The following is a 14,637-nucleotide window of genomic DNA, read 5'->3' as shown; positions in this document are numbered from 1 at the left end:
CTAACACAATTTGCCCTTTAAATCACACATTAAGTATTGCTACCACCTCAGGTAGGCTACTGTGCTGAGTTGTAAGTAGGTAACCACCTCACATAGGCAACTATGCTAAGATGCAAGTTGGTAATGTTGCTACTACATCCTCAGGAAAACTGTGCTCAGATGCAAGTTGGTAACTTTGTTACTGCCTCAGATAAACAACTATGCTCGGTTGTAAGTACACTAGTATTATAATTTTAAAATAGTAGATAGAAAGAAAAATATTAAAAAAGTAAGATACTAATATTGAGATTGTAATTGTAACGTTAATGTTGTAACATAATGCCGTTGAGAGTCAAAATTTTTTCTGAAAAATGTTAGTTTCAGATTTGCTACTTTTACATGGTGCTGTTGATGTGTTCACCCACTTGCAGACCAACAGCCTTCATCAATGCCAAAAGGATCAACAATCAATCACCAAACAAAGCTTTTTTTTTAATGAGGCTATTTCAACTACAAGGTTATATGAACACTCAGGGTGCTCCTATGTTGGATTTGAACCCAGTAAGCCATGTCAACGCCTAAACCATTGCTAGATAATACTATTTCTACCTTAAAAAAAGTGACTCAGACATTCTAAATAATATAAGCAAATGGGAGATTCAAAATTTCCTTTAGGGTTTACATTAAATGTCTAATCTTGAAAAATTGTACCTGCTCAGCAGCAAATTCCAGTTTTTCCAGTCCACCCAAATATCTCATTTTCGCTTCTCTTAATTCATCTTGTTTTTTCGTAACGAGTTTGGTGTATGCTTTAATTAAATCTAGGTAGGATGTTGAAGTAATATATACTGTCTTCCCTAATGCTGTGAAAAACTTTTCAGCTAATACTCTGAAAAAGTGAAAAAACAGTTTTCAAGTGGTGTTTAATTATTGCAAATTTTATTTAGTGTTTCAATTAATTAAGGTTTTTAGTTGAGATAAAAACCTTAATTATTTGAAATATATTAATTGGTCAAACGGACCACGAAAACTAGTGAATTTATTTAGTGTGTTTATTTAGTGTTTAAAATATTTGCCTAATGATATCATACCTATTTAGATGTTAAATTGATTTACCTCGATGATATATGGAAATATTTGCAAACTTGAACTGCAGCATCTTTCACTGCTTCATCAAAAGTGCAATTTGCTAGAAATTGTTTGGCGACCTTTTCCAATGCATCTTCTGGCCATCCCTTAAATTATATATTTAATTTAACAAATAAATTAATTACACACACAGGCATATACATAAAGTGAGAGCGTGGGAATCTTAGTCTTTACAAAACAGTAAACACCATAAAGTCTGTGTGAGTTATTTATTAAGTTCTGTGAGTGAGAAGCCCTGGTTAAGGTTGTCATAAATTTGAGATTGTGTCTGGGCTTGTGTACTCATACAAGTGAGGAACATTGACAATGGGACCAGGAGGAAGTGCATGGAAGTTCTCAAGAATTGCAGGGTGTTGCACATGTGTTAGTCAACCGGCCTCAGGAATTTGCTTTTCCTTCCCTCCATCCTTGTTTTTGAGGCCAATAGAAAAAAAGAAGGGTTGGAAAATCAAATCAGTTAAGACCAGGGATTGAGACCCGAATGAAGGGCAGAAACAAGTCATGACTTGAAAAGTGCAGAGTCCAATGAAGACATGAAGAGGGGTCGAGATAAGGGTCAACCGATGTAGAGTCCAGAAACCAGAGACAAGGAGAGACCAGGAAATGTAGCAAGAGGCTGAATGAAGTGGAGACTGGTGTTGTCGAGTATTGTCTTGGTTAATTGCACCGTGTGAATAAATCACCGAAGTTATAAAGTGTTGCAATAAATGCATACGAATCTTATCTCTCTGGTTTTTGGTACTCTTTGGTCCTACCTTACTTACACAAAAAGTACTTACATAAACGCTTAAATATCCTCAGCTCACTTAATGATATTTTAGTGACTGGGAGTTTTGTGGCCCTGAAAAGGGCCGGTGTTGTGTAAAGATGCCGTGACGATGGTATGAGCGCAAGACCGTGTAAGTGGTGCCGTTGGTGGTGTTGTGTGACTGAGTAACCATTGGCTAAGGTCTGGGGGGCTGTGAGTCGGTTGACTCCACAGAGGCCGAAGGTACTGGAGTACAGCAATTAGCCGAGGGGCAGCAGTTGGTGTTAATGGCCAAGTCGGCTGTTTAGAAGGCGAGATCAGGCTAATGCTGCACGTACTCTTGCTGTCGTCATTGGTGTTCCATTAGAGATAGCTCGTTGGGCTGACGAGTCTGGTGTCGTTGATTAATAGTGATGTTTGGGACCTCATTGTGCTGAGGAGTCTGGTTCCAGCGGGGCAGTGCCCTTGCTTATATAGGGAAGAGCTCTACTCTGATTGGCTGCAGAGTGGAGGGCGAGAAAATTCCATAAGTGGTAATGGCATCTAGCGCTAACGTGTGGTAGTGACAAGTGGCCGCTACAATATAGAGCATCTGCACTGCTTATACTGATTGAGAGTTTTAGATGTGAAAATTGGTACAGAAAAGAACATGCAAAATTTAGTAAATTTGAATTATCCTACCATTAGAGTTAATTTCCTGCCGTTGAAATTCACTTCCCAAGGCAACTGATAGCGTACAATTAAAATAACAAACATTTTATGAATAAGAGAAGTTTACAAAAATAAAGGTAATAATGGAATAATAGTAATTTGTTTTGCACCTCCTTATATATAAAATATAATAGCTACGGACAAATTGCGCATGACTTAAAAATTGAATGCAGGACTCACCTCATACCAGTCGATAGTGCAACAATTCACCAATGATGGGTAAAGTCTTAATCGTGTTCTAAACGTAGAACCTATCGGGCTACAGCAAAGCATTATATGCATATTCTGTTTACAGCGATTTGTGAAAAAGTGAAAAACAGCCAAAGGATTAATGTCCATGTTTCTATTTCCTCCTTGTGCTGCCAGTCGGGTCATCTGAAAATCAGTCATATATTAGAATAACCATTTGTAATTAGGATTATGTACCACAAAACAAATATTTTAAAAAAGTTTTGGAGTTTTGAATGCCGCAATGGTTTAAGTGTTGACACGGTGTGGGCCACTGGATAACAATTTTCTTTGAATCTCACTGGCACTCTAAGAGTTCAAACAACCTCGTAATTGAAATACCCTTGGAGATTCTTATTTTTTTACTATTTTCATTTTGCTTATGTGGTTCATGTTTAAAGAGACTTATTTTACAATTTAAATGAAGTTTTTAGTAGTAATTTTTTCTCTTGGTATCAGCTTTATGCTACAATATAAACTCAATAGCTGACTAACCTATGAGTAGCTAAAGAAACTGTTTTCAACAAAAATTTTATTTCATTTTGAAGATCACAACAAAACTAAGTTTTTTAACAAACACAAATTTATGCTTTTTTTAAAAGATGATAATGAAACTGTGTTAAATAAATACAAAGTTATGTTTCAGTTTGACAATCACAATAAAACTAAGTTTTAAACAAACACAGATTTATGTTTCAGTTTTATGATAACAACGAAAACTTTTTTTTTACCAACACAAATTTATGTTTCAATTTGACTATCACAATGAAACTAAGCTTTAAGCAAACACATATTTGTTTCAATATGAAGACCATAATGAAATTATGTTTTGAATAAACACAAATTTATGTTTTGGTATAAAGACCACAACGAAACTAAGTTTTAAACAAACACAAGTTTATGTTTCTATTTGACAATTACAATGGAATTAAGCTTTTTTAACCCACACAAACTTATATTGAGTTTGATGATAAATTCTATTACCTAAGTGAAAGGTTAGTGTAATGACAGAAATTCCCCCAAGAGTTTTCAACTTTGCTAATGCAAATTCTATGTCAAATCTATAAATAACTTACATCTAAAATTTCTTGTTTTTCATCGACTGCAAATAGATTCGGAACCTCTCCGGAGTTCAGTAGTGCGTCCACATCTTGCAGGAAATATTCAAATTTAATTTGCCCTTCTCCTAGCAAGAATACAACCGATTTTCCTTTCCCTCCAGCATCTTTCAATATTCTTTTTATGTCATCTCTCCATTCAGTCAGCCCTAGAATACAAATTACGATTGTTTATCTTGTATAAGAATTTTTTTCTTTGATTTATTTTATTAACAACATTTTTTTAAAGGATAGAAATAATTCCTATTATTATCTTATTTCTCTGGTCTACCTATCTTTGCTGCCTGTGTGGAAAGGCTCCTTCTTGTGTTGGGTTTGGCAAAATGCCGAAACATTCTGATAGACAAAATTAGTAAGGATAGGCAGACCAGGTTGACACAGAAGAAAACTTTCTGATCAATGTTAATTTATACTTGCTGCTGAATTACCATAAGCGTTAGAAATCTCAGGTTGAAAGAGATTTTGTTCACAAATGTAAGCGGCCAATTTAACCAAAGATTGCCTTCCTGAGCCGCCGACGCCAACAAGCAATGCACAGCCTCCAGACAAAGTTAAAATTCTACAAATTCTAGATAGATGTTCCAAAGCATATCTGAAAAATTAAAACACTGAAAATTTTCTACACATTAATAAATTTTTTCTCAATATTTACAAATTATAAGTACCTGAACAAAACAATCTCCATAGGTTTTCTTGTTGTTTCGTTATAATTAATAAGGGCGTTTGAGCATGCTGTGAAAAATGCATCAAGGCTTGGAATTTCTTCATATCTTTTCTCATCGTCTGAATCTTTATCCAACACTACTGTGAACATCAGGTTTCTGAGGGTTTCCTCCGTTACCTGATATAAACATATTGATTAATGTGTGGTGATTAGTGACTGTTAACCGATAATTATTCAGAGATCGTGAGATGCGGTCTGGTGTGATGTAGGTTTCAGAAAAACATTTTCTTTATCGTGCCAATGTTTCGATCTTTATTGAGATCATCTTTAGGGCTCAAAGTGTCTGTACTCCTCTCAAAACGACACACAAGAATGGCACAATTACACAGAAGACAAACACTTTGAGCCCTGAAGATGATCTCAATAAAGATCAAAACATTGGCACGATAAAGAAAATGTTTTTCTGAAACCTACATCACACCAGACCGCATCTCATGATTTCTGAATAAATATTGATTAATGTTCAAGAATTTTAATCCTATTTGATCTGATCATTGGTGCTGCGTATGAAAAACTTGTACATTGTACAACTTGTTTTTGAATACCAATATTTGTATTAATGGAACATATTAACTTTTAAGTGTTAGCTGGGCCCTAGACGATCGTGCTATATTTTTGACCGTTAGTAGGGTTAGTATTGAAGTTTTCTCAATGATTGGACGAAAGTTCAAGCGAGTTTAATTTTTATTGCACCATGTATGATTAATATTGTGCAATATGTTTTAGTCTATGTTTAGGGCGAAAACATTGAACGTCTCTATTATTGTGTGTTAAATTGGGTTCAAGATGTCATTCAATACTATTGCACAATAATATCAATTATGTGATGATCAATATTATGATCCACAATCAAGAGGATTGTGAAATGTTATTGGAGGTCTGGGGTCTGCCTTAATAAGAAATAATAATGAGTTTATTGTGTTTACCGATTTGTCATGTGGGTCCTCGTTTAAACCATCGAGCATCATGGACATTTTCTCCCTAAATTCGTGTTCAATTCGCCTCTTGATACATTCAATAAACCAAATACGATCCGATCTGTCGATTAATCTGTCATAGAACACTCGTAAGACTTCATGTGCCCATAGTCTAAAAAAATTGTTTGTTTATAAAAAAAGATGACAATCAACATAACAAACTTACATTACTTAAAATTTCATAATAAAACAAATACAAGTGTTTATTACCTTACAAAAACTTTTTTGCTATCTACGGATTCTTTTCTTAATAACAAGTGTCCATTAATAACCCTACTGAAATCTCTAAGGTTAAAAACGTAATGAGATTTGGCTGGTGTTGGTAACAAATGTATACACGACTCCTTGTACAATAGAAGTGTGGAAGCAACAATTTGTTGAGAAATTAACATTATATCTGTAGGGAAACCATTTCGCTAAAAAAAATATATATATAATAAAATGATGAACAGATGAATTAAAATATGAAATATTACCCGCAATCCAATTGTTAAGATTGTTTGAAATATCCTTGCTAAACTTTCATCAGTAAATTCATTTATTGAATACAATGAAAAATGACGAAGAAATCTTTTGTAAACATTCTGTCTTCCTCCACCAGGTAAACCCATTGCAGCAACAATGAAAAGATTCTGTATAACCAATTTGTAGGTACTCTTCAAATCAAACCTAAATTTTTAATGATAATTTAATTTTTACGATGTCTATACATATGATTATTGATTGTATAAATTAATCCACTTTTAGCAATTTACCAGTATCCGTGATCAAAGTACTGCCGCAACAATTCTATCGGAGGCTGAGCACCGTATTTTTCTCGAGCTGGCATGCCGATATCGTCAATAAACAAAACGGCCGTTTTGCCTGGAACAGCTCCATAGACACCTCGCCTTTTCTTTACTAGTTCACTTAGAACTAAAATCTAAAATTAAATAAAGAAAATGTGAGAATTCCCCTTCTGTCATTTCCAGAGCAATGAACCTCTAATTTGATCTTTACCGATCACCTTGGTCTGCCTATAATACCTACAGACCAAGATCAGTAAGGATTTAAAAAAAAGAAGATATTGTTGTATTATGTTGTGTATGCCACTACAATTGTTATTAAATAATTTGGATTTTCTTTAATTTCAAATTAAAATTAATTAATTTTTTTATTGAGATTTTTCAGTGTATTTCAATTATAAGTTTACTTAAAAACCAAAATAGTTATTAATTATATAAGTATTTTTAATACTAAATTAAAGAAAATGTAATCAGTCACAATTTGAATATGACAAAAATGAATAAAAATCATTGATGAAAATATAGTTTATTTTTCCAGAATGTATCTGGTACCTGGGTCATATTAGCAGTTGTAGAAGTTGTGAATGTTATAAAAGACGGGGTGTATTCCGCTAACGGGAGCCTGGTCATCAACAAATGTTGAAGAACAAATGATTTTCCAGTACCCGTGGCGCCAGTAACTAGAAAAGGTGCATGGTGCCTACAGTGAAGTTCTAATAAGCTCATATACCTGTAAGTACAAGAAAGTAATTTAAAAAAAAGTTACTTATAATAGAAACTTTATACAGGCATGAGGGTAAAACTAGATCAAATGTGATATTCACCATATGTCAAACACTGAGCCTTTAGGCTAATTTTATACATACAGGTTACAATTAAAAACTTTATATATATAACTTTATCTACAGTTAATCGATATTTATCACATAATTGAAGGATGGCATATCATTATTGTACTGTTTAAGTCTTGTAAGATTGGTTGTATTTATTAGAGTAAATGTATAGTGTACATTGATGGTGGAATTTGACCCTCAGAATAAATTATATAAATTGCTACTCATCTTTCTTGGCTTGATGGTTTCTGAGTCTCAGGTATGTTATAATATATAAATCTCTAATTGTTTCAACCTTACTTGTTTTATTATCACATATACAATTATAAGCCAATCCGGCTCCTCTCTTCAAAACTCCCCAGAGTTTATAAGAGAGTCAATGCATAGGCAGTTATAAAACTAACGAGATCAATTTATTATAACAAACCTGAAGTACTCCAGCACCTTTCTGAAGTGTTGGTATCAATATAAAGGAAATATGTTTATTTCAGAATATATTATATTCAATATATATGATATATAATAATTATATATTCATATATTCAAGTAAGAATGTGAATATAGGTTAAAAATTGCATTTATTGTTTGTTAAAATAACCTAACTTGGGTGGGCAGATGAAGATGGTGTGCTGAAATTCAATTACAATAACCTATTTTTATTATAGTGCTCTCTCCCTAATCCAAACTTTGGTACTCCAAATATTTCAGTAATTTGAACTAGGTGAGTGAATGAGTGAGAGAGGGGGTCATGCGAAAGACCAAGACCAGCTTAGGCAATACAAATTTTCGTGAATTTCTTTTGTTAAGTGGATCCCTCTCGTCCCTTCATTATTAAAAAAAGAAATATTAGACCTACATTTTTCTTGTGTTAAATATAATATACCTAACTCCTTAAAAATGAGTGAAAAAGAGGAAAAAGAAATGAAGAAAATGTAAAAAAAATTAGGTAGATTTGTGATTCATCACTAGAACATAAAGATATACAAACATAGCCTACATAACAATCACTACCCTAAACACATAATCAACAGAATAATAAACAACTAAAACTCAACACTAACACCATCCACTATTACTTATAATAATACATCAAATCTATCAAATCCAGACAAACCAACATACATTTCCATGCCATTCATTCATCATCTATCATATAAACTATATCATATATAACACATTTCTCCCTTCTGATAACTTTAAAATAGCCTTAAAAAACTATAAAACTATTCACACTCTTTTTTCCAAAATTAAAAATCCCACACCAGTAACACATAAGTCTGATATAACTTACAAAATCAATTGTTTAAATTGTCTGGCAACTTACATCGGAATTAAATCCCAATATCTGGATAAGGGGGTGAGCAACATATCTATGATGGCAAAAAAAAAAACCAACCAAAATCCTACCAGCTCTGGCTACCCACCATTTTGAACGCCAACACAACTTCGATTTCAACAATCCAAAAATATTACACACAGAACAAAACAAACATAAATGTAACTTTTTAGAAATGTTACAATTAATTAAGGTTTTTAGTTGAGATAAAAAAGTCAATGGCACGAGCGGGATTCGAACCCACGATGATCTTCGGCTAGATATCTCATCTAAAAACCTTAATTAATTGTAATATATTAATTGGTCAAGCGGACCACGAAATTAGTGAATTTTTATAAATGGTTTATACCAACAGGGATAAACACAGGAGAGAGGGGGAGAGAGAGTGGGAGAGAGAGAGAGAGAGAGAGAGAGAGAGAGAGAGAGAGAGAGAGAGAGAGAGAGAGAGAGAGATTTATGTATGCATTAATAATAAAAAGTTCGTTAAAAACTTTTTTTTACATATACATGAATTCTTTTAAAATTCTCTGTAATCAGGATTTTTTATTTTTTCCAGTAATCTGAATACCCAAATACAATTATTAGTTCAGATCACTGAGAGAGCACTGTACACCACTTTATGTTAATTTTTAATTTCAGATAAATGAACCATAATAATAAAAGTATTTTAATATCATTTTGTGATAAGGTTGATAAAGTCCCCCTGAACCCTTAATAAGCCTAATATGCAACTTGGTGTGGGTGAAAGGCAAACAGTAGTAATTAATAATTGTGTTTAGTCAAAATAATCATTAATGTTTCTATTATATATTAAAGTTAAATAAAATATTTATGTTTAAAGCATAAGAACAATACATATTGCTTAGAAATTATCCCTCGCTGAAACGTTTCATACAAATATGTATTGCTTATGCATCTGGAATAATCCTTAGACCCGATGAAAAATTTCACACTAAATATACCAATTAGTTATAATTTTAAGATACTAGTTTCTTGGCATATTTAGAGTAGTTACCTCATGGATTCTATTGTCGGCACTAACATCGTTTGTAAATTACTCTTGTCATCTAATTTAATAGCTTTAAGATTCTCGGGATAATATTTCCAACCTCCTTTTCCTTTGAAATTATAATAGTAATCAATGAGCAACCCCTCGGTAGGTATATCAATTTCCAATGGATCGAGATTACTTGGCATTAGATTTTGTTCATTTTTCCCTAAAATCGTTAGAATTACAATGAGTAAACTGGTCCATTCATATACTGTATTCCTATTACATGTGATGTTGAAATTTTATTTTTTTTGAAATGTTTAATTAGCAAAATATTTTAATAACACTTTTAAACAAGCCATGTATTTTTAGTAGTAATGTAGTAAACTTGGGAAAAAGCACAAAAGATACTATTTTCATATTGTAAAACACAAAATTAAACATTTATGAACATTACCTCCCCACATATCTTTGACAAATAAATCATAAAGTTCCATAGATTTCTGGTCGAGTGACCCTCCCAAGCCCCATATTAATCCAAGGATGCATGCTGCTTGCAGGCAAGAGATGAACGTTTTGGATAAATCACCCGCTGCTTGTTGTGCATCTATTAAATGCATATGTATCACTTTCAAGCAACTCCTAAAAATCAGACAAGTTATTTTTTAATATAGTAATATTAATGAATTTATATGAATTAGTATTGTATAGTGATCACTCCTATATAGGAAGTCTTGGTTATGCCATTTGTGAGGTCCTAGGCCCCAACATTTATTTGATCAAGTAACAAATTAGGGAAATAAATAGTTTAATGTAATGTGGAAATAACTATATTTTCTTTACTTGTTGACAAACATAACACGTTCCTTACAGCCATCATACTTCATCTACAAAATCCCCGCTTTTCAAAGCTTGTTTTGTTGTAGGGTGTTGGGGTAGTATTTGCAGAATCGAATTGGTATGACAGGCCGTTAGTATCCCTTTCCCGATGTGAATATGAAGACCATTTTTTTTATTTTACCTTGTTACGATTTTTTGAAAGAATTTTAAAGTTCAGGAGTGTCTTTACAAATCAGTTTTGTAATGAATGTGTTAATCAAAATGGAAAAATCCAGGAAGTGGGAGGCAAGTTGCTGCAATCAATCCGACAATGCTCATATATCAGCAACCCAATACAAACTATACGGCAAAATTAGTGGGTCAAGTAAAATATTCTTGGAAAGCTAAATAATCTAAATTTTGGCCATTTTTTAACTCATTTTGTCAGCACAGTAACTTAGAGAAAAATTAAACCTAGAAATCTCTTTTGAGCAACATTGACTATTGGTAATTTAGTCATTACCAACCAATTTTGGTTTCCCTTGCTAACCGAGCAGGTTCAGCATGGTTAGGCAGGCCAAAATGATCTTTAATGTTCAAATTACAGGTTCACCTGCATTCCGCAGACCAATGTTAAAAAAATCAAAATATAAAGCAGTTCTCACCAGACTTGGTTTATAATTCCTCCATCAATAACTCGTTTAAGTTTCCTAATATATTTCAATGATGGGTTAATCACCCAATCAAAGATCTCCATAAACCTTTCTGGTTTGTCTTTGGTCCATTGATCATCAAGTGCATCACTCCAAGATTTCGCTAAAGGCTTCCACCCCATGGATTTGGGTTCAAAGTATATCATCCCACACCGAGATACTGTAGCGGGTGAAGCCTAAAAACAGAGTGAAAATGTGTCTATATAGTGAACTGGTAAGTAAAGTCCTGCCCAGCACGGCTTAAAACATTCACACTTGGATGTCACAGAAATTTGATTGTAATATATTTTATCTAATAATTTATATCTAATCAAATTAAAACAAAATGTAAAATAAAATTACCTGTGTCAAATCCATCACTTCAAAAATCATGGACATCACGGGTGTCATTTGTATGACTTCGCCCGAATTTAGGCACAACTTTTTATTATCATCCAACACAGTGTTCATGTTCTCAATCCAAACAGCATCAACTGGTCCATCAAACACTATCCATTTTCTGTAAGGCCGAGGATCTGTGGCATACACTCTAAAAAATACAGAGTTTTTTTACCCCAAGAACTAAGATTTTTGGCAGATGAAATTGAGCTTTAGCATTGGTAATGATATAGTTTGTGTTACATGCAAAAAAAAGTTTTATTATCAGGATGAGTTTATTGTATGGCTCGATGGAACACCACAGCTCTACTCTGTAATTTCAAAACTGTTTTTAGTCCTAAAAGTCTTCTCTTAAGACTTGTGAGGGGATTCCACGTCAGTCTGCTGCCTAGGTATAGGCCTAAGTACATGACTTGAGTGAAAGTTGGTAGCTCACTTGTGAGACTACCTTTTACTTGCCTAGAGATTTTCGTTTTTTTAAATGTAAAACAGTAAGTACGTTTTTCTTCATTCAGATGCATCATCCAATTTTTGCATCTGTCTTCAATAAACTAAAGATGTTCTTGGATAGGATTCAAAGTGTTGGGATGTGTTGGAAAGTCAGCAGTAAAAATGGTATAAAGGATACCAAGTTGTGGGACGCCTGCTTGTATTGGCCTGATATATGGCTTGTTGCTGCACCTCCTGAAGCAGTGGTCAGTTAGATTTCCAGGAGGTGTGTATGATAAAGCATACATAAAAATACAAAAGCACAAACCAATAGACATAGCTGACGGTTGTGATCTCTGTGGCCAATCTATGGACAGGACAGGTCCTTGTGGATTTGACTGACGTGTGGATCAGGGGCTATATGAAGTCAATCAGGTGGGGACAGACCTGCGTAAGGCGGCAACCCACCTAGGTTTGACAGAATGGACAACCCTATGAGGGTTTGCGTGTGCTGGCAAGATTTCTGTATCAGGGGAACTAGAGAATTGGGCTGTCTTGGGGGCAACAGGTCATGGAGTAAAGAGCTTTCCCGGCCACATGGTGGGCAACTGATGGCTTAATGATGGATCTTTGATTCGTCAAGAGTCTAAGTATATACATGCCCTCTGCCTTAGGAAAAATTCAATGGGTATAAGGGATGCGATGAGGATGGGCTCCAGTATACCAGATGAATGTAGTTGATATAGGGCTTGAATGGAAGTACTCTCCCATGGAGAATTACTCAAAAATAATACAGAGGCACGATCAGAGCATCCAAGTCCTAATCATCAGTTACTGTAATTTGTGATAGCAGGTCACTGTTGAAACTCCCCTCCACTCAATTCTGACCAGATATCATCACCACCAATGAGGGGGAATACTGTTCTTAAGGAAAGCCCTCATGGAATTATTTTTTTTAACAAAATTTATTTCAAGCAGCAGTCATGATTAAGTAGTGGGGGTGGGGGCGTGAGTGTGCCTACTTGGGCATACCAAAAAGATGCTCAGTTATCTCGGGATTAAATAACTTCCAAGAATGCTGCTCACCCTGTCCCTAACCACTTTGAGGTCCTTACTATCAAGTATCCATAGCCTGTGAACATCTGGATAGAAAGTGAAACTTTTTGGCACTTGTCCAATGATTCCGGCCGTTGAGCATACCGACAGTGATACACAATTGGACCTGTGGTTCGGGCAAAAGTTGAGCAGTGGGAGCCCCACACCAAAAGAAGTGAATTACGTTAAGTTTTTAGTTAATCAGAAAAAATAAAAAAATAGTTACCTAAATGCAGTCGCAATTACGCCATCAGACCATTCATAAGAAATTGAATCAAAAGAACCATACAACTGGCCAATGGTGACGGCTTTTGGATTTAAAGTTATATACCTGATCGGAAGCCTTTGTCCCATTCTAGCTAAGGCCATAGCTAAAATCTAATTATAAGGTTTTTAATTAGAAATATAATTAATATGTCTTATGTACAATAAATTACCTTAAGAGATTTCGTTTTTCCGCTGAACGGATCCCCAACAAGCATAAATCCATGACGAACAAGCATCATCTCATAGGATTGTGTCACTTTTTTTATAAATATTGGGTGTGGTTGTAAATTTTCTTTCATGCATGACTACAAAAAATAAAGACTTTTATAAATTTCAAATTCGTATTTTAACTAATAATGAATGAGTTTGTTTATATAAATAATTTCATGCTTAAATTATCTTTATTTCATCAAAAACTATTAAAAACTTGGGAGTTTACATTTAAAAATTTCTTTCTATTTAATCCAACTGTACCTTTTCAATACAAGCGTAAAATTCTCTGTAGTTGGGATCAGGCAATTTAAGTCCTGGGAATAAATCTGATATGATTCCGTTAAATAAAGGTACATCACAATTTAAGAATTTCGGTAAATTGACATCAATTATAGACCTTAATATTAATAGATGTTCATTTTCATCTGGGAATTTTAACTTCAATCTACCTGCTGCAGATAAGACTGTTTTAACAGCTCTCATACCTAAAATTCAATAAATCATTTCAAAAAATGAAAATGTTCGGTGAGTGATAGATAAAGTAGCTAATACTCATAACGTAATCAAATTATCATTACTGACATAGAGCACATATCAAAGACACAATTAATAAAATAAAATTTGTAGTATTTTTGAAGGTTAAGCATAAGTAAAGAATAGATCTAAGGAACAATGAAATACAGTGGATATAAATACAGTATTGAGCACTTTTCCTCAGTTTTTGAAAAAAATGACATTTTTACATGTTCATATTACACACTAGTTTCATATTTTCAAAGGGAGAGGAAGAAGAAGAGGGATAGGGAGGGAAGGAAGGAGAGAGATANGGGAGAGAGAGAGAGAGAGAGAGATGAATGCAAATAAGCGGGATAAAGAGAGTGAGTGAGTGAAAGTTAGCGAAATAGAAAGTAAGTGAAAAAGTAAAACAGAGTGAATAAGATAGATAGATAGTCAGAGAGAGATTAAGTTATGTTGTGTTGATTTTTTCATATACATGTATGTTTTTAACACCCTCTGTAATTTGAATTTTTCAGTAATCTGAAAGCAGAGAGTGAGAAACCATATCAAGACACTCAAATGGCTGCAGTTGAAAACAAAATACATGTGAAAGAAGAGAAAAAGAAGGAAAACACACAGAGGGCCA

At 33.8% G+C, this 14,637-nt stretch overlaps 1 protein-coding gene across 2 annotated transcripts in view; it reads right to left on the bottom strand.

Annotated features, from left to right (window-relative positions):
• The window catches only part of LOC106666864 (dynein heavy chain 12, axonemal-like), a 55,888-nt gene that overhangs the window by 12,421 nt on the left and 28,830 nt on the right, over nt 1-14,637 (bottom strand). Inside the window, exons 28-46 of one of the 2 annotated variants that reach the window (XM_024226271.1) lie at nt 13,755-13,978; nt 13,451-13,585; nt 13,240-13,391; nt 11,454-11,640; nt 11,064-11,287; nt 10,037-10,221; nt 9,604-9,805; nt 6,972-7,149; nt 6,390-6,556; nt 6,111-6,303; nt 5,845-6,050; nt 5,584-5,746; nt 4,599-4,774; nt 4,362-4,525; nt 3,892-4,082; nt 2,768-2,962; nt 2,558-2,602; nt 1,096-1,214; nt 691-868 (exon numbers count right to left, since the gene is read on the bottom strand). In XM_024226271.1, coding sequence (XP_024082039.1) covers nt 691-868; nt 1,096-1,214; nt 2,558-2,602; nt 2,768-2,962; nt 3,892-4,082; nt 4,362-4,525; nt 4,599-4,774; nt 5,584-5,746; nt 5,845-6,050; nt 6,111-6,303; nt 6,390-6,556; nt 6,972-7,149; nt 9,604-9,805; nt 10,037-10,221; nt 11,064-11,287; nt 11,454-11,640; nt 13,240-13,391; nt 13,451-13,585; nt 13,755-13,978 — 3,284 coding nt within the window. The remainder of the gene's footprint in view (nt 1-690; nt 869-1,095; nt 1,215-2,557; nt 2,603-2,767; nt 2,963-3,891; nt 4,083-4,361; nt 4,526-4,598; nt 4,775-5,583; nt 5,747-5,844; nt 6,051-6,110; nt 6,304-6,389; nt 6,557-6,971; nt 7,150-9,603; nt 9,806-10,036; nt 10,222-11,063; nt 11,288-11,453; nt 11,641-13,239; nt 13,392-13,450; nt 13,586-13,754; nt 13,979-14,637) is intronic. The other variant, XM_014394349.2, reaches the window with a different exon arrangement.

The sequence above is a fragment of the Cimex lectularius genome, unplaced genomic scaffold (assembly GCF_000648675.2).
Source record: "Cimex lectularius strain Harlan isolate CLEC.00 unplaced genomic scaffold, Clec_2.1 scaffold115, whole genome shotgun sequence".
In the NCBI taxonomy this organism is placed as follows: domain Eukaryota; kingdom Metazoa; phylum Arthropoda; class Insecta; order Hemiptera; family Cimicidae; genus Cimex; species Cimex lectularius.
Note: the sequence above shows the minus strand (reverse complement) of the source record. Positions and strands in the feature narration are given on the sequence as shown.